Genomic DNA, 18,099 nt, shown 5'->3' with positions numbered 1-18,099 from the left:
AATAGCATCATTCAATTTTTCTTTCTGGTTCCATAATTATAATTCATAACCATAGCCCTTTGTTGAAAGTCAGAAGGACTTAGACCCAACATAGTCCTGTTTCTTGTTGTACTCCCTCCGTTGGCAGGTTTACTTAAGGAAAGGCAGCAAAGTGTAGAGCAATAGTTCTCAATTGGGGGTGGATTTGCCCACAAGGGACATATGGCAACGTCTGGAGACATTTTTCATTGTTACAACTAGAAGGTGCTACAGGCATCAGTGGGTAGAAGCCAGGAATTCTGCTAAACATCTTGCAATTTACAAGGCAGCTACTGCCCAAGCCACCTTACCTGTAAGTGGAGTGCTGGGTGCACAGGTGCAGGTAGGGGGGAGGTGAGAGGGGGGAGCGAGACCAGCATCATGCTCCAGCCTCTTTTATCCTTGGTTTCTCTTGCTTCAGTGACTAACTTGACTCTGAAGCCTTCTGGGATCATGCCCCAGGCCTCTGGCCTCCACTGGGCAGCCCCTTATGTTGGCCTTGCTGCCACAGTTAAGTTTGAAGAGGAGGGAAGGGGGACGCATGGATCTGGAGCTGAGGAACTGGTTTGCAAACATATGGACAATTGCACATCAAAGGATGGGAAAATTGAGGGCTTAACAGCCAAATTTTTGAACTTAGAGTTCCTAAATTTGATAAATGTAGGCTTGATTTCAGTTTCAAATCTCCCCAAATGATTTAAATGGAAAAGGCATGAGCTCCGTGACAACAGAATCTTTGGAGTTCTGGACAGGTTAGCAGAAAAATGTCCAAATCTCACACATCTACACTTCAATGGGAATACCAGCTCCTCGGGACCTTTGAAAAATTAAGAATATCTGAAAAGCTTAGGTCTGTTTATCTGTGATGTCACTAATCTGAATGACTTCCAAGAGGGTCTCCTAGCATCTGCCCCAGCTGACCAACCTGGATGGCTCTAAGAGAGAAGATGGAGAACCCCCTGACTCAGGTGCCAAGTAGATGATGTGGACAAAGAAGAGGAGGATGAAGGAGGAGACGAAGATGAGGATGGTGAGGAGGAAGAGTTTGGTGATGAAGAAGAAGTCAGTGGAGAGGAAGAAGAATTGGGACATGATGGAGAAGTTGATGAAGAGGATGAGGATGAGGAGGAAGAAAGCTGGAAAGGGGAAAAGAGAAAGAGAACCATGTTATGAAGGAAAAGATGGTGAATTCCTATTTAGTATTGGTTGGATGGCTCATATGGATTTGGTAGCTGGGTTTTGTTTGTTTTTGTAAAGGTAGCTGTGAAACAGACCCACCACCCAAAGTGCCATTCTGCTTTCCTATTGGAAATCCATCATCAAGCTTTGGGGCTTCACCCCAACAAAATTGTAAGTGCTGTTAGGTTTACATGTAAGACTCTTGCTCTGGTGTGGATAGCTGTGACTGGTGAGTCTATTATACTTACACCGAGTGGCCAGATTATTATGATCTCTGAACGCATAATAATCTGGCCACTCGGTGTATATCCTATATAATAAAAGGCTAATATGCAAATTGTCTCCTTGACCAGGAGTTTGACCAGCAGGCAGGCCAGCCAAGCGCCCATGACCCCCTCCCCCTGGTCGGACCCCACCCATGCACAAATTATGCGATTAGAGATCATAATAATCTGGCCACTTGGTATAAATTGTAACAGCATTTCTACCTTCAGTATAACAAAGAAGCTTTGTAAATAAAATCTTAACATAAAAAAAGATGGCTTTCCTTAGTAAAGAATCTGCTGCCCAAAATCTCAGTGGTGCTGAGGCTGAGAAACCACTGTGTAAAGGGCATAGACTTTGTAATGGGACTGCCTGGGTTCGAATCCAGCTTTGTACTTCCTAGCCCTCTGACCTTGGCCAAGGTACTTGATCTCTCTGTGGCCAATCTAAAAATAAGGGTAATGATAGTCCTTACCTCTTAGAGCTGTAAAGAGATTTGAGTTAGTCAGTATGAGGCATCTGGTGCTGTGGCAGTGGTGGAGTGGATTCTGAGCCACCCTGACTGGGAGTGAATCCTCCATCAACCACTTAACAGCTGTGTGACTTTGGCCAAGTCACAAACATTCTTGACTCACATTCTTTATCAATAAAATGAAGATAAGCCCCACCAGCATGGCTCAGTGGTTGAGCATCGACATATGAATCAGGAAGTCAACTTTCGATTCCCAGTCAGGGCACATGCCCAGGTTGCAGGCCTGGTCTCTGTGTGGGACATGCAAGATGCAGCCGGTCAATGATTTTCATCATTGAAATTTCTCTCTCTTGCCAGGACCGGTTTGGCTCAATGGATAGAGCGTCGGCTTGGGGACTGAAGGGTCCCGGGTTCGATTCTGGTCAAGGGCATGTACCTTGGTTGCGGGCATATCCCCAGTAGGGGGTATGCAAGAGGCAGCTGATCGATGACTCTCTCTCATCGATGTTTCTAACTCTCTATCTCTCTCCCTTCCTCTCTGTATAAAATCAATAAAATATATATATTTTTTTAAAAAAGGAAATTTCTTTCTCTCTTTCTCCCTCTTCCTTCCTCTCTGAGATCAATAAAAAATATTTTAAAACAATAATAAATAAATAAAATGAAGATAATAGTACCTACCATTAAGATAAATCATGTGTGCAAATTGGTTGTAAAAATGACTTGCACATCATAAAAGTTGTGTAAAGTACCAATTGTTATTAATTTGCTCACTTGTTACACAAATATTTGGGCCTCCTGTGCCTTATAGCTGGTAGACAGCAGAGTCAGCAATAGGACTTCTGACTCCTGAAAGAAAGAAAGCTCTGTCCAGTGTGACAATTTATGCCTACTTGCTGGCATCCTGTATAGCAGGACGCCGGGGGGTGTCTAGCATTCTGGATAATTATTACTTTGGAGGCAGTGTGGAGAGAGGCACTAGGAGTTACAATGTCACTTAGCAACTAGAATCTCCAATTCTGCCTTTGAAAACGGAGAGACTGATGGGTGTTACAGGAGGAAAATCAACAGATGCTAAGGTCAGGTGCTGCAATTAGAGTTGCCAGTAGTAGAGAAAGTGATTTTCATGTCTTCCTGTTATTATTACTGGAAGAGGTGTTTCTTTAATAGGCACTGCGTGCTGTGATGTTCCAGTCTAGTTCACCATGGTGACAGGAGTGCCCTCTGAAGGTTCCCTTTTTCTTTCTTTCTTCCTCCTTTCCTCCCTCCCTCCCTTCCTTCCTCTCTTCCTCCCTCCCTTCCTTCCTCCCTCCCTCCTTTCCTTCCTTCCTTCCTTCCTTCCTTCCTTCCTTCCTTCCTTCCTTCCTTCCTTCCTTCCTTCCTTCCTTCCTTCCTTCCTTCTTCCTTCCTTCCTTCCTTCCTTCCCTCCCTCCCTCCCTCCCTCCCCCCTCCCTCCCTCCCCCCCTCCTTCCTTCCTTCCTCCTTCCTTCCTTTCTTCCTTCCTTCCTTCCTTTTTGTTTTGTTGTGAGATGTAGAAGAACAAGGAAGTTCGAGGTTTGCCAGAGCTTGTAACTTTAGGAGTAGACATCATTGCTATTGGAAAATGAGCCTACGGAAGGTTAACACACTTGTTTCAATGGCTTTAAAAAGTATGTTATTTTCAGTGGCTCTGTTAATTAGATCCTCTTGGATGACTCCTATTGGAGAAATAGAAACCTTATGAAGTAAAGCAAGACCTGGGTTTGTAAGCCTGCGAGTGAGCCCCCCTCTAGCCAGGCTCCCCTGGACCTGAACTGAGGGGCCCTCTCTTTGCCATCAAGCGCAAAATAGGTGAAAGCAGCCAATTATTTGGAGACCTTTCCAACCTGTGCCTGACCTTCTCGCGTCGTTTGCGGGAGTAATTGCCCGTGGAAATTGCTGTGGGTTTTGTCTGTGGTGCCGCTGAAGCCCTGCTTGAAATGAGGTTGCATAGACGACGCTGGTGACGGGTTAGCGCGGAGTGGGCGCTGATGCTTTATCCGACAGACGAGAAGCACCTGAAAATAACCTCCTGTCTCCCCTGTAAGAATTTGTGCTTGTTAAGTGACATTCTCCAACACAGCAGAGTTTCAGTGTGGCAGAGGACTCTGTGCTATTCTTAGCAGGATATTAACTGAGAGTGTTCAGGCTTTGCTTGTTATGTAATGGGGGGTGGATGCGTTTTAGATGCCTTGATTTAGGGGGGCACTCGAAAGATAATTATTGCCCGGGGCGATAGCTGTCCCTCTTGAGGAGGAATGAGGGCAGAGTGCTGACAGGGAAGGCTAACATCCCGTACGTCAAGGGAGAGTCAATCCTGCCCCCTGACTTAAGGGCGATAACACCTTAAATAACACTCCCAGTGGGTGCCTGAAACCGTGGATAGTACCAACCCCTACAATAGTGTATACTCTATTTCCTCCTGTGCACACATTCCTTTTCACCTGAAGGGGGCGCTTCACAGCGTCTCGTTGGCGGATCTGAACTGCCAGCATCACGATTCTTGCGCTGTGGGGACAGTATTAAGTAAAATAAGGGCTATTTGACTCCAATCACTACAACGCCACAACAGTCCACGTGGTAACTGAGACAGGTACTGTGCAGAGTGTGCACAGTGCGGATACGCTAAGCAAAGGGCTGGTTCACGTCCTGAGCAGGGTGGAGCCGGACAGCTCCAGATTTCATCACACTCCACGGAACGGAGCGCGCTTGGACACGTACGCATTGTTTATTTCAGGGTTTTTTTTACCCCGGAGCCTAGCGAGCTGTCTCGGAAAGTGGAACCATGGGACGGAGGGACTGCTGCGTCGCTAACGTGTGGGATTGCTGTCTCCTGGCTTCGTTGCCATTGTTCTTTGTTGGCTGGGGTGAGGGTAGCTGCCTTCATAGCCTCTTTCTGTTTCTTCAGAATAGCCCAGTGTCTCACCCCCAACCCTGATCATCCGCCTCCCTTGAGTTGGGCATTAAACTTAGAACTTGGAGACATACTGAGGATCAGAATGGCAAAAAGCAGTGCCTCTCAAACTTGAAGATGCCTCAACATTACCTGAAAAAATTTTTTTAATTCAAATTTCTGGGCCTCACTCTCAGAGATTCTGATCCAATGGGTCTGGGCTGGGCCAGGGGATTTGCGTTTCTAACAATTACCCAGGTGGCGAATGCTACTGGTCTGAGACCTGACTTTGGGAAGTCTTTGTGTGATTTATAATAAGAAACATCTACTGTATTTGATTTTCACCTATTTCTGGCACAGTGCTCCTGAAGCCCCTGGAATTTCCTGTGATGAGAGTGTCTCTTTTCACATGAAGGAGTGACCTCTGGACCTGCACCTAAGGATGGGGCTGGGTGCCAGTGGAGCCAACTTCTCAAGAGCAAGGGAACACAATGGAGAAATGCATTCAAAATTCTGAAAGGAGACCTAAAAAAAAAAAAAAAAAAAAAAAAAAAAAGGATTTCTAATCTAGAATGTCACACCCAGCCAAGCTGTCAATTCAGAATAAGAATAAACATTGGGTCTCAAAAATTGTGCTCCCAAATATCCTTTCTCTGAAAGCTGTTAGACGATGTCTTCTACCAGCAAAAAGGGGTAAAACAAGAGGGAGGAAGATAGCCGAAACAGGTGTGGCTCAGTGGATAGAGCGTTGGCCTTCGGACTGAAGGGTCCCAGGTTCCATTCCGGTCAAGGGCATGTACCTTGGTTGCAGGCACATCCTCAGTAAGGGGTGTGCAAGAGGCAGCTGATTGATGATTCTCTTTCATCGATGTTTCTAACTCTCTATCCCTCTCTCTTCCTTTCTATAAAAAAATCAAAATATATTTTTTTTAAAAAGAGGGAGGAAGATAGGGGGTTGGGATCCAACCTGAATACTCAATGAAGGGACTTCCCAGGATACAGGGGCAGAGACGTCCACGCAGATGACAAGGCAATCATTCAGACATCTCCAGGAGAGATTCCTTTAATTAATAAACTAACTACTGTGTTTTGATATAGTAAGAAGAGGCATTTATCTGTGGGAGAATTTGGAGTCACATTAGCCATAAGCAGACTAAACAAGAAAAGACAAAGATCATTATTAACTACATTGCAGAAAAGGGAAAGTAACCACATCCTGTACACGACATAGCTGTTAATGACTTAGCTGTGAATAGCATTCATCTACTTATAATAATGTAAACATGGATACTTATATAACCAATGTGATAATAGAATTATATTGGGAGGGTGGGGCAATGGGAAAAGTTATGTATATGTCTGTAAGGTTGGAGGTGAGGTGGGGAAAAGAGTTCAATTCTCAGAGGTCAATGGATAGTGCCTACAACTGAAATATCAGGAAATAGCAGTGTGAGCCTGTTATTAAAATAGAGAGATCAATAGCAAAATAATCAGCTAACAATGGAAGTGGGTGCTTTTGCAAAATAGAAAATTGGGTGAAAACAAAGACGGCGTAGGGGGAAAAAGAATTTTTAAATGTCTTGGGCATTTCACTCTAAACTGGGTGTATGTTTTGTATACAAAAATAAATACCAAATTTTAAAGAGGGAGACAAACCTTTGCCCATACAGAAAATTCCATACAGCAATTTCCAATTAGGGGCCAGAGAATACTGTCTTACTGTTCTTTGGATGAGACCCAGAACTCCTGATATGATACATTAATTGTAAACCACTCAGATGCAGAAATAAGTCTCCTCTTGTTTTTTTTAATTTTTATTTCATAAAGGAAGAGGGAGAGATAAAAACATCAATGATGAGAGAGAATCATCAATTGGCTGCCTCCTGCACACCCCCTGCTGGGGATTGAGCCTATACCCCAGGCATGTGACCTGACTGGGAATCCAACCATGACCTCCTGGTTCATTGGGTCAATCCTCAACCACTAAGCCATACCCATTACGTAGAAATAAGCCTCCTCTCTTCCAAATCAGCCAAATCAGCATTTTGTCTTGGGAATGGGAGAGGTCTCCTTACCCCTTTTCCAAAATGAAAGACCAACTCATTCATGTTGAGAGTCATCTATGGTGTCTTTGCACTGAGGTTCAGTCATGACAGTGATGCTGCTGCCCTCTCCCACTTCACATTCCCACGTCACATTCAGATATCCATGCGGTGTTAGCTGGACTTGCATGTCTCCTCTCCCAGTTAGATTGTATTTAAGGGCATAATGCTTTATCTATAAGATATCAATCTACAGCATGTAGACATGTAAAACACAACTCGCTCCATCTAAAAATAGAGCCAGGCATTAAGAGCAGGACAATATATTTTTAATAATAATAAAATGTCATAATGGTAATAATAATAATTGAGTAAGGCCCTCCTGAGGACCCTTATGCTTCCAGGCTGGGGACGGGAGCAGTCCTGGGCTAGAAATGACGGATGTGGCATCACTGCCTTCACTGTGACCAGAGCACAAGAGCCTCAGAGCTGCGTCTGGTTTTGGGATCATTAATAAGAGAGCTGTTCTTTCTGTATTGATTTGGTGTAACTTGTTTTATGCTTGAGATTACATTAACTTTCTGGCAGCCTTCCTGAGCAAAGCACCTCTACGCTTCATGTGTGACCTCTGGTCAATTGTGGACCAGAACAGTGGTCGCAAACCTGTGGTCCCCGGACCACTGGTGGTCCATGAGGTCCGAAAGGTTGGCGACCGCTGGACCAGAAGACAGTGCTGAGGCAGGGCTGCCATACAGGTTTATTGAGTTGAGGTCAGACTGACAAGGATCAGGCAGCCATCCAGCCCTAAGGCTGGTGTACAGCCCACTGGTGATGTCACAGCGTGGGGGAGGCAGGAGTTGCCACCCTGTTGTATGTGAGGTATTTAGGAGCTTTGAAGAGCTGACGTCTGCACTATTCAGGCTCCAACTGCTGCTTCTAATCCTCCTCCTGTTGATCAGTCTGGCGAACTCCGCTCCCTGGCAGCACTTTCTGATCCCCTTTGCTATTCTCTTCAGGTGGACCTGTGGCCTCAGTTTCTCAGGTGTCTGTATGCAGCCCTGCCAGGCCGACTACCTGAAGGGCTCCTTCCCTGGCATTTAGATCTATGCCTTTCTCTTTCTTTCCTTCCCTCTTAGTCTGCCAGCTAAGCCCGAGTAGGACTGTTTGCAAGAAATGATGTACTGTGGGAGAGAATTCATCAACACAAAAAGGAATGAACTATTGATATGTGCAACAAGATAGATGGATTTCAAGGATATTTCTTAGTGGAAAAAGCCAGTCTCAAAAGGTCACATACTATATGATTCCATTTATAGAACATTCTTGAAATGACATAATTCTAAAAAAGAAGAGATTCGTGGTTTCTGGGGGTGGGGGAGATCTCTGAGACCATAGCAGTCCTGTTGTTTTGGAACTTCTAGTGTAAGATGTGGTACTGGTTACCTGAATCTACACATGTGATAAAACACCCCAGGATTGTACACATACTTATAGCAAGGCAAATCCTCTGGTTTTAATATTGTACCCTTGGTATTTGAAATGTAACCAGTGGGGAGACAAGGTGAAGGTTATACAGACTCTCTCTATTCTATTTTTACAGCTTTCTGTGAGTTTATAATTATTTCAACATAATTTTTTTGTTTGTTTCTTAAAAAGAGGAAGGAACTATTGTTACAACCCAAAAGATGTGAGTGAACATTTCTCCCAGGGAGATATAGGAGTGGCCAATAGGCACATGAATAGGTGCTTAATGAAATTCATTAGCTATCAGGACTACAGTGAGATAGCAAATCACACTCATTAAAATGGCAATTATAATAAAAACAAAACAGAGAATAACAATTGTTAGATTTTGGGAAACATTGGGAACCCTTATACACCTTTGGTGAGAATATAAATTGATATACCACTTTGAAAACCATTTGGTAGTTCCTCAAAATGTTAGAGTTCCCATATAACCCAGCGACATTACCCAAGAGAGATAAAAACATACTCAGGCAAAAACTTGTACACGAGTGTTTATAACAGCATTATTTATAATAACCAGGAAGTGGAAGTGACCCAAATGCCCATGAACTAATGAATGGATAAGTAAAAAGTGGTATATCCATACATGGAATATTATTCAACAATAAGAGGATAGGCCTTGAAAACATGGATAAATGGAAGAAGCTAGCCACTGAAGGCCATAGGTTGTATAATTTAATTTATATGAAATGTTCCAGAATAGACAAATCTATAGAGATGGAAAGTGGTTACCTTGGGGGATGAGAGTGGGGTGGATGGACAGGGAATGACTGATAATGGGTACAGGGTTTCTTTGGGGGTGGGGGAATGAAAATATTCTAAATTTAGATGCAGTGATGGTTGTACAACTCTGTAAATATACTAAGATCCATTGAATTATATTCTTCAATGGGTGCATTTATAGTATATGAATTCTATCTTAATAAAGATGCTTTGAAAAAGTACATATTTTATGATTTCATTTATATAAAATCATGGAAAATGCATCCTAATCTATGGTGACAGAAAACATCAGCAGTTGCTTGGGAATGGGAAAGTGGAGAGTAGGGAGAAGCAGGAGGGATGGAGGGATTATAAAGGGACAAGACAAAACCTTTATGGGGTGATAGAGATGTTCGCTCTCTTGATTGTGATGATGGTGTTATGGGTGTATACACATAATATCAAACTGTGTCCTTTAAACATGTGCAGTTTATTGTATATCAATAACTCATTTTTAAAAACCCAGAGCAAAACTGTGAGTAAAATTCACAAGTTTGAAAACTATTTATTGGGTGCTGGTATAGTGTTAGTTCCCGGGGATACGGTGACAAGAAAAAGATGTGTCCATCTCTCAAACAACTCATGCTTTGTCAAGAAGGAAGCATGTGTAAAATGAGCTCTATAGACATGCCTGGGAGTGACGGTCACCCCCATGGGGAGGTTTCCTGGAAGTGTTGGCGCCTGAGGGCAGCATTCAAGGGCAAATGGGAGTGAGAAGTAGAAGGTGGGGTTTTGTGATGACATAATGGTCCTCCTTCGTGACACTAACCTGGGGGAGCAGCAGGAGCACAGAGTATGTTCTTGTTACATTTCAGAGGGGACCTGGTTTTATTCTCGTCATACCACCACCCCCACCCCAGAAGTCACATGACAGTGAAGTGGATTGTGCACCTGAGTAAGAAATGCAAAGATAATACATCCTTCATTGCTCTCCGCAGACTTGCTTTTAGTTACTTATTTGTGATCACCCCTTCCAGGTCTGTCCCTCTGCTACACTGTTTGCTGTGTGAGGGCCAAGACTGAGCGTCTCATTCACCCTCTTGTCCCGGAAGGCACAGTGCTTGGCACATGGCAGGGTTTGGTAAAAGATTACTTGCTGGTAGATTTGGATGTGGGCTGGTACGGAGTGCATGGAAACGCATTTTATTGGTGGCCTCAGGCGTGGCTCAAACTCTATGTGGTTCTACTAATGAAGTAGTCCAACTGTGCCCCTCACTCCCTGTATCCTAGCTCTGGCCTTGACCAGGTCGGCTCCCGCCACCCTGCCCTTGTCTTACTGGTCTGGTAGTAGGAGACTCCAGTCCCAGAGGCTCTCAGGGTGAGGTTCTCCTGGGAAGTCAGGGCAGCCTGTCCTACAAAGGGCAGTTCTGGCCATTGGCCGGCTCTGGGCAAGGTGGGCATCATTGGGCTCTGGTTCAGGAACCACTCATGTTATTCCTTCTCCTCCTCTTGCCTCTAGCACTTCTTTATGCCACCATCTTCGGGAACGTGACAACCATTTTCCAACAGATGTATGCCAACACCAACAGGTACCATGAAATGCTCAACAGTGTCCGGGACTTCCTGAAGCTCTACCAGGTGCCAAAGGGATTGAGTGAGCGAGTCATGGATTATATCGTGTCCACCTGGTCTATGTCCAGAGGCATTGACACAGAGAAGGTGAGTTGGGCGATGAGCTCAGAGAAGCCCCTTGTCTGCCAGCCTTCCTGGGGAGGCCTGGGCCTCTCCTAGGACAGTGGTTCTCCAACTGGCTGTGCCTCAAATGCACCTGGGTAGTTTTGGGTGTCCAGATCCTACCTCCAGAGATTTTGATGGAAATGGAAGTCTATCTGTCCAGGGTAGAATTTCCCACATTTATATAATGATAAGAATCGGGGTCACCCAGAGCTCAGTCATCAGTATTACTGATTGTCCTTTTGCCTCAGGCTAGGATGGCACAAGATGGCACAGCAGTGCTAGTGATCCTATGTTTATTCAAACTTCTGATATTTTGTTCACTATGGATTTTTGTATGATTTTTCATTTATTTTTAAATATTGCATTAAACACACACACACACACACAAACAAAACAAAAACATTATACTGAGAGCCCAGGAAATATAAAGTATTGGTGAAGATACAAAGGGAAAAAAAATATTGCATTAAACCATGATTTATCTCGATTACTGACTTTTTAGCATCCCCCTCAGTTTTGTGCTCAAGACTGTAGCCTTGACAGGGATCCTGTGATGTGGTCCTTCAGAGCTGAATCCCAGCCTCTACCCCAGATCTATGGAGTGAGAACTTGGGGTAGAAGGGGGGGTGGAGAGACTAGAAACCTGCATTTTTAACAAGCGGCCAGGTGGTTCTATCTATCAGACAGGTCTGGGAAACCCTGAGCGGGGGCTGGTGCCTTACCCGTCAGCTGACTTGGGCAGGGCATGGGTTAGGCACCTCCCCAGGCATCAGTTTTCCCACTAGAAAGTGGCAGTGACCACAGATCCCTCTTGCTTTCTGATAGCTGCGCTATTCTAGGCGCATTTCAATAAAGTGAAGAAGAGAGAAAAGAATATTGGAGAGAATAGAGAAAAGATACAATGGGCTTTCTTATTCACTTAAGAGTTGTCTCTCCTTTGTGTATTTTCTATAAGCAAAAATGTAATCCTAGGCCCGTTCTCCTCTGCTTCTCGGTCTTTTCAACTGCACTCCTCCTTTTATCGCCCGTTTGTAAGTACTCGGGGGATACTGATTCCTCTCCTTGTTAGAATGAGGAAAACAGAAAGATAACACTATTGCAAAAATGCCTTAGGACACATTCAAAGCCAGAGTCAGCCGGCTTTGGATCGCTGCCCGAGCTCCTGGTCTCCCTCCCTTAGAACAGTCAGCTGCGAGCTGACTGTGTAAAAGGAAAACTTGAACTAAACCTAGCGGATCCCAACGGAAGAGGATCGGTGCTTTGGTTCTGTTGAGCTTCTGCCATGATAACAACAGTGATGCCAAAGCGACACCACAGCACCAGCTTCCGTGATTGAAGGTGCATTGAGCACAAATACCTGCTGCCCGTCTCCATGCCAGGCTTTGCATTCATGCTTCCCAAGGACCATGCTGCTCTTTCTGTTGAAAATGATAAGGACACGGAGGCCCAATTAGTTTTATTAATTGCCCATGGTCATAGAGTTAAGAACGGCAAAGCCAGGATTTGAACCCAGTTTGTCTGACTTCAAAGTTTGTGCTTTTCCCATTATCATTTTAAATATTATATATATTTAATTGATATTTTTACAGAGAGGAAGGGAAAGGAATAGAGAGTTAAAAACTTCAATGAGAGAGAAACATCGATCAGCTGCCTCCTGCACACCCCCTACTGGGCATGTGCCCTTGATTGGAATCGAACCTGGGACCCTTCAGTCTGAAGGCCAATGCTCTATCCACTGAGCCCAACCTGTTAGGTCTCCCATTATCATTTTTAAATATAAAACATGTGGTGGAGGGAAGAAGGACGAGCACAGAGTTGCCCTCGTTTCTCAGACAGGCAGGACTGAGTCCCTGGCTTTGCCTGGCCCCAGCCTCAGCTGTGCCTGTTGCTGCTGCTCTGCTCTCTCAGCAAGGCTGCAGGCTCTGTGGGTGCCTGGGAGCTGCTGGAGCAGAAAGGAACGCTGATCTCTCAGCCCCGGGGCTCCTTTTCCCATGGGGTCAGGATGCCTTTGCAAAGCTAGTTATGGGAAGAAGCCCCTTCCCTACCCACACCACAGTCTGAGCTGGGCAGCTGCCCATGGAGACAGCACTGCCAGCTCCCCCCTTTCTTCCCCACCCAGGAGGACTTGAGGATCTGCCCCAGGTCCTGACCCCAGAGAAGATGGGATGCTAAGGCAACTCACCACAGAGCCTGGCCTGACCTGGGTGGCCACTGCAGTCCCATGTCCCATGCCTCTCCAACAATCCCCTCTCCTCCATGCTAGGTCAGAATGGTCAGTGATGAGGGGGAAAGGGGGAAGAGGGAAAGAGGGTGGTAGTGCTGGGCTCATTCAGTTTACTAGTAATTGGCTGGTGACCTTGAGCATGTCACTTGTCCTTCGGAGGACACCTGTAAAGTACAAAGCTTAGCACTAAGGCCCTTTGAACTCTGACCTTCTGGACTTTCAAATCCCCCCTCCCTCCCCCCCGACTGCCCCGCTGCTCTGCTGCCCTGAGAACATCCAAAATCAGAGCCCACGTGCGCCTAGCCCCCTGTGTGCCCGCTCCATGAGCCCAGGAGGCTTCTGTGCTCCGGTTCCAAAACGGAGTCTGGAGGAAACGCTAAGTGTTGCTTCAGGTGCACATGGCTACACGTGTTAAGGCAAGAACTGAATCCAGATCTGCCTGCCTGCAAGCCTGTTCTCCTAGCCTCACTGCTGTCCTCCCAATCTGGGGGGGGGGGGGAGTAAAAGGGGGGGATGTCCAGGAGCTGCCATGGTGACTTCTCCCCTGTGACCTTCAAGGCTCAAGGGCCAGCAGGGAGAGTCTCTCCTCAGAACCAAGTGGAATGGAAGGTGCCTCGAGCTGACACTCTCACTCAGAGACAGGAATTCAGGGTCCCCCACCCGCCCAGTGTGGCGCCCGCAGAAGGCTGATGGATTCGCCCGGTGGCTGTGACAGTCTGCAATCCCTCCACGCCAGGGTCCCTCTGCTCCTCACACACGCTTCCCAGTGGCTCCGGGAACGGTGCCCACGAAGAAAACACTGTCCCCATGCCAAGGCCTCGTCCCTAGCAGCCTCTGCCAGCAAATCCCAGCACAGGGGAAACCAAATATTTAAAGGTGAACGTTAAAGAATAAATCCTGGTTTTGAACCATCGAGCACAGTTCTGACATGACGCGTGAGCGTTCTGCACTCCCTTGTGCTCTGTCTGGAGAGCGGAGGATCCCAATGAAACCCACATTTCTGCAGAAGCCTCGTTTTAATGAGCTCCAGAGAGGCAAGCATTAGCAAGCACTCCTGAGCACGGGCAGTCTGAATTTTCCTCTGCCTGGCCAGTCCTCCTTCCTCTCTCTGGAGAGCATCCTGAGCGCCTTAGCAACCTGCAGCCCCAGGGCCACAACGCAGAGGCTCGCAGCGGGAGGGGACCAGCATTCCCCAAGGCCCTTCCTGGGGCCAGGCACTGCCCCCGGGAAGTGTGCTGGCGGGCACAATTCCATTTATTTCTCACCAGCCAGTGGTGGCAGAGGGCATTTCACAGGAGATGCTGAAGTGTAGAGCAGCTAAGCCAACTGGAGAGGAAAATGAGGTGGGATTTCAACTGCTTGCCCTCTTGAAACGCAGAGCTTAGGGGCGCCTGAGCGGGATGGGGTATGAGCAAAGCTGTGGAGATTGGAGCGGAGGTTTGAAGGAGGTTGAGGGACTTCCACATTCCACGATAAGCACAGATGCCGAGGCAAATGGCCTGTGCTGAGTGAGGCAAGGGCGCAGGGAGGTGAGAGAAATGTCCTCACTGGGCATGGTGGATGGTGTGCCCTCCCCGCTTGGTTCATAGGCTAGGATTATTTCAGTAACACTTCTAATTTCTCTGAGCAAGTCCACGTGGGGCTGTTGTGTTCCTTAATATGGAAGGGGCTAGGCGATGGCTTCTTGCAAATGTTTTGTCCACGGAAATATTCCTCCCCCTGGAAAAGGCTGAGAAATTTTCATTTCTGTAAAAGATGAGACCCAAGGCCTCTTACAGTTCCCATATTGCCTCGATTTCCTGAATACTGAGAACCAATTCGCAAGTCCATTTGTGTCAGGCAACCGCATCCCATAGGGAGTGGTTAGCGTATAAACGAGGAGTCTGACTACGTAGATAGAGATGCCAGCTCTGCCACTTCCTGGCTGTGCCACTTTGGACAAGTTATTTTCTTCCCCGTGTCTCAGTTTCCTCATCTGTAAAATAGTACAATGATAGTACTTACCTCCCAGGGTCACGTGAGGATTCAATTTGCTAATGCACATAACACTCAAAAATGTAAAACCACATCCCCTTGACTTTCCCTTCCTTCTTTACGATTCTCGTCAGCACTGACTGCTAAATTTTTACTTATTTTTTGCTTATTGTTTGTCTCCTCCCACTAGATGTTAAGTTACCCAAGGGCAGGGATTTTTGTCTATTTTGTGCTCTGCTACGATACATTCTCAGAGCCTAGAATGATTCCTGGCATGTAATTATCAATAGATGCCCTGTAAATAAGTATGAAATGAATGAACCACGCTAAAGTACTTAGCAATACCTGGCATGTGGTAAGTGGTTAGTAAATGTTATTTTATATCTCTCGTTACATCACACCCATATTCCGTCCATCTGCAGAGCATGTCAGTTCTGAGAATGATCCCTATTACTGGCTCCACTGCCAGCATTCCAGTCCAAGGCCCCAGGGCCTCGCCCGGACACCCGCAGGAGGGACCTAACTTTGATGTCAGAGGCTCACAGGGAGGCCTCAACCCCGTGGCAGTGTCCCGGTTCTTATCTCCATGCAAGAAAGAATTCGAGAATGAGCCAGAAAGGTTCGATAAAGCACAGAGGTTTTATTAAAGCGAAAGTACACGCTCAGGAAATGAGACTCCCCGAAGGGTCTCACGAGCTAGGCTTATACTTGGGGCTGGCCAGGAGAAACTCATAAGGATGTGGATCTAGGCCAGGCACTACCTTCCCAATGGGAGAGGGAGATTTTATCCTTATTTGGAATTTTCCAGAACTGTCTTGGTTGTTGCCATACAGATGGGGAGGGAAGAGGCGAGTACCTCAATCTAGCTAACCGGCCTCAACTCGATTCCTTGGCTCCATTTCTCTGTACCTGCAATGATCCTCTGAAATATAGGTCAGGTTCTGTCACTTCCCTGCTCAAAATCCTCCAATGTGTCCCCATCACACAGAATAAATCAAAGGGTTTTCATACGTACACGGCTCACACACTCTTCTGCTTGGCGCACTCCCAAAACCTCATCTCCTTCCCCTTGCCCCTCATTCACATTGGCGATTGCTCAGGTTTCCTTACGGCCTTTGCTATTCTTCTGGAATGTTCTTTTTTTCACATGGCTCCCTCTGACACATTATGAAGGTGACAGCTTAAATGTCACCTTCTTAGAGAGGCTTTTCTCAAAGACTTAAAGATTCCCCCATTCTTCCAGCCCTTCTCCTCGTGGGAAGCCTCGTTTGAGCAGTTAACACAGATTTTGGGCACCACTGCCTCCCAAAGAAAGCAAACACCAGGAGGTCGGGACTGTGGCTGTCTTGTCTGCCAGCACCCTGGGTGCAGACTAGCCTGGTGGGGGTTGCTTCTGCCCCCCGGTGTCGAGGGGCAGTGGGCTGGAGGCCACCGCGAGGGGGGCCCTGACACTGTTTCTCCCCGTGCCTCGCCAGGTCCTGCAGATCTGCCCCAAGGACATGAGAGCTGACATCTGCGTGCACCTGAACCGCAAGGTGTTCAAGGAGCACCCCGCGTTCCGGCTGGCCAGCGACGGCTGCCTGCGGGCACTGGCCATGGAGTTCCAGACGGTGCACTGCGCGCCGGGGGACCTCATCTACCACGCGGGGGAGAGCGTCGACAGCCTCTGCTTCGTGGTCTCCGGCTCCCTGGAGGTGATCCAGGACGACGAGGTGGTGGCCATCCTAGGTAGGTGTTGCCTTTGCCGGAAGGAAACCTCCTGCTGTCCGAGGTGGGCAGCTCAGTGCCCCTGCTGCCTGCACCGAGATTGCACCGCAGGGCAACGCCCATTGTTAGTTGGCATCTGTGCAGCTATCCACCAAACAAATATCGGAGTGCCTGTTTCATGGCCATCACAGTCTGGGGCACCTGAGGTATTTGCAATGACAAAAATGGCTTTTGTCTTCAAGAGTCTCCCAGTCTACTGGGTCAGTGGTCGGCAAACTCGTTAGTCCACAGAGCCAAATATCAACAGTACAACGATTGACATTTCTTTTGAGAGCCAAATTTTTGAAACTTAAACTTCTTCTAACGCCATTTCTTCAGAATAGACTCACCGAGGCCGTGGTATTTTGTGGAAGAGCCACACTCAAGGGGCCAAACAGCCTCATGTGGCTCACCAGCCACACTTTGCCGATCACGGTACTGGGGGAACAAATAAGCAGACATTTGCCTACAGTGCAAGGGTTCAAGTGTCGGGAGGGCTTCTTGGAAGAAATGACATCTAAGCTGAAAAAATAAAGATTGCGAATGAGTTATCGTGGAGAAGAGAAGGGACAGGGAGCATTATAAGCAGAGGGGGGAACATGTATGAAGTCCCTGCGGAGAGAGAGCATGATTCGTTTGAAGAACTGTGTGTGTATCAGTGTGTCTGGAGAACACAGAACCAGAAGGAGCCTGGGAGAAATGGGGCTAGAGTCAGCAAACTCATTTGTCAACAGAGCCAAATATCAACAGTACAACGATTGAAATTTCTTTTTGAGAGCCAGATTTTTTAAACTTAAACTTCTTCTAACGCCGCTTCTTCAAAATAGACTCGCCCAGGCCATGGTATTTTGTGGAAGAGCCACACTCAAGGGTCCAAAGAGCCGCATGTGGCTCGCGAGCCACGGTTTGCCGACCACTGGGCTAGGGAGTGAGCCAAGCATGAGGGAGATCATGTAGGACTGGAGTCCGTGCTAAGGGACTGGGATTTTAAGTTGGGGAGCCCAAGAAGGGTTTAAAGTAGGGGAGAGGCACGATCCAATTTGTACTTCAGAGAGGGGACTACATAATGGCAGCTTGAGAGCAGATGGAAGGGGGAGGCTGGGCGGGCAGATGAGGCCGGAGACATGTTATCTAGGGACACGTTGTTGGTGAGCAGATGGAGAGAAGCAAGTGGAGTGACATACTAGTATTTTAAAAGCTCAACAGAACCTGATGAAGGATGTACTGTTGGGAGTCCCTGAGGACTGCAGGGTTTCTCACTGGGATACCAGGAAGGCTGATCTGCCATCCACCTGATAATAGG

The 18,099-nt window shown here is 46.8% G+C and overlaps 1 protein-coding gene across 2 annotated transcripts in view; it reads left to right on the top strand.

The window, feature by feature from the left end:
• Nucleotides 1-18,099, top strand: part of KCNH1 (potassium voltage-gated channel subfamily H member 1) — a 253,120-nt gene that overhangs the window by 166,521 nt on the left and 68,500 nt on the right. For both annotated transcript variants that reach the window (XM_036442598.2, XM_036442599.2), the window contains exons 8-9: nucleotides 10,635-10,834; nucleotides 16,526-16,778. In XM_036442598.2, coding sequence (XP_036298491.1) covers nucleotides 10,635-10,834; nucleotides 16,526-16,778 — 453 coding nt within the window. The remainder of the gene's footprint in view (nucleotides 1-10,634; nucleotides 10,835-16,525; nucleotides 16,779-18,099) is intronic.

This window comes from Pipistrellus kuhlii, unplaced genomic scaffold, assembly GCF_014108245.1.
Source record: "Pipistrellus kuhlii isolate mPipKuh1 unplaced genomic scaffold, mPipKuh1.p scaffold_m20_p_18, whole genome shotgun sequence".
Classification (NCBI taxonomy): domain Eukaryota; kingdom Metazoa; phylum Chordata; class Mammalia; order Chiroptera; family Vespertilionidae; genus Pipistrellus; species Pipistrellus kuhlii.
Note: the sequence above shows the minus strand (reverse complement) of the source record. Positions and strands in the feature narration are given on the sequence as shown.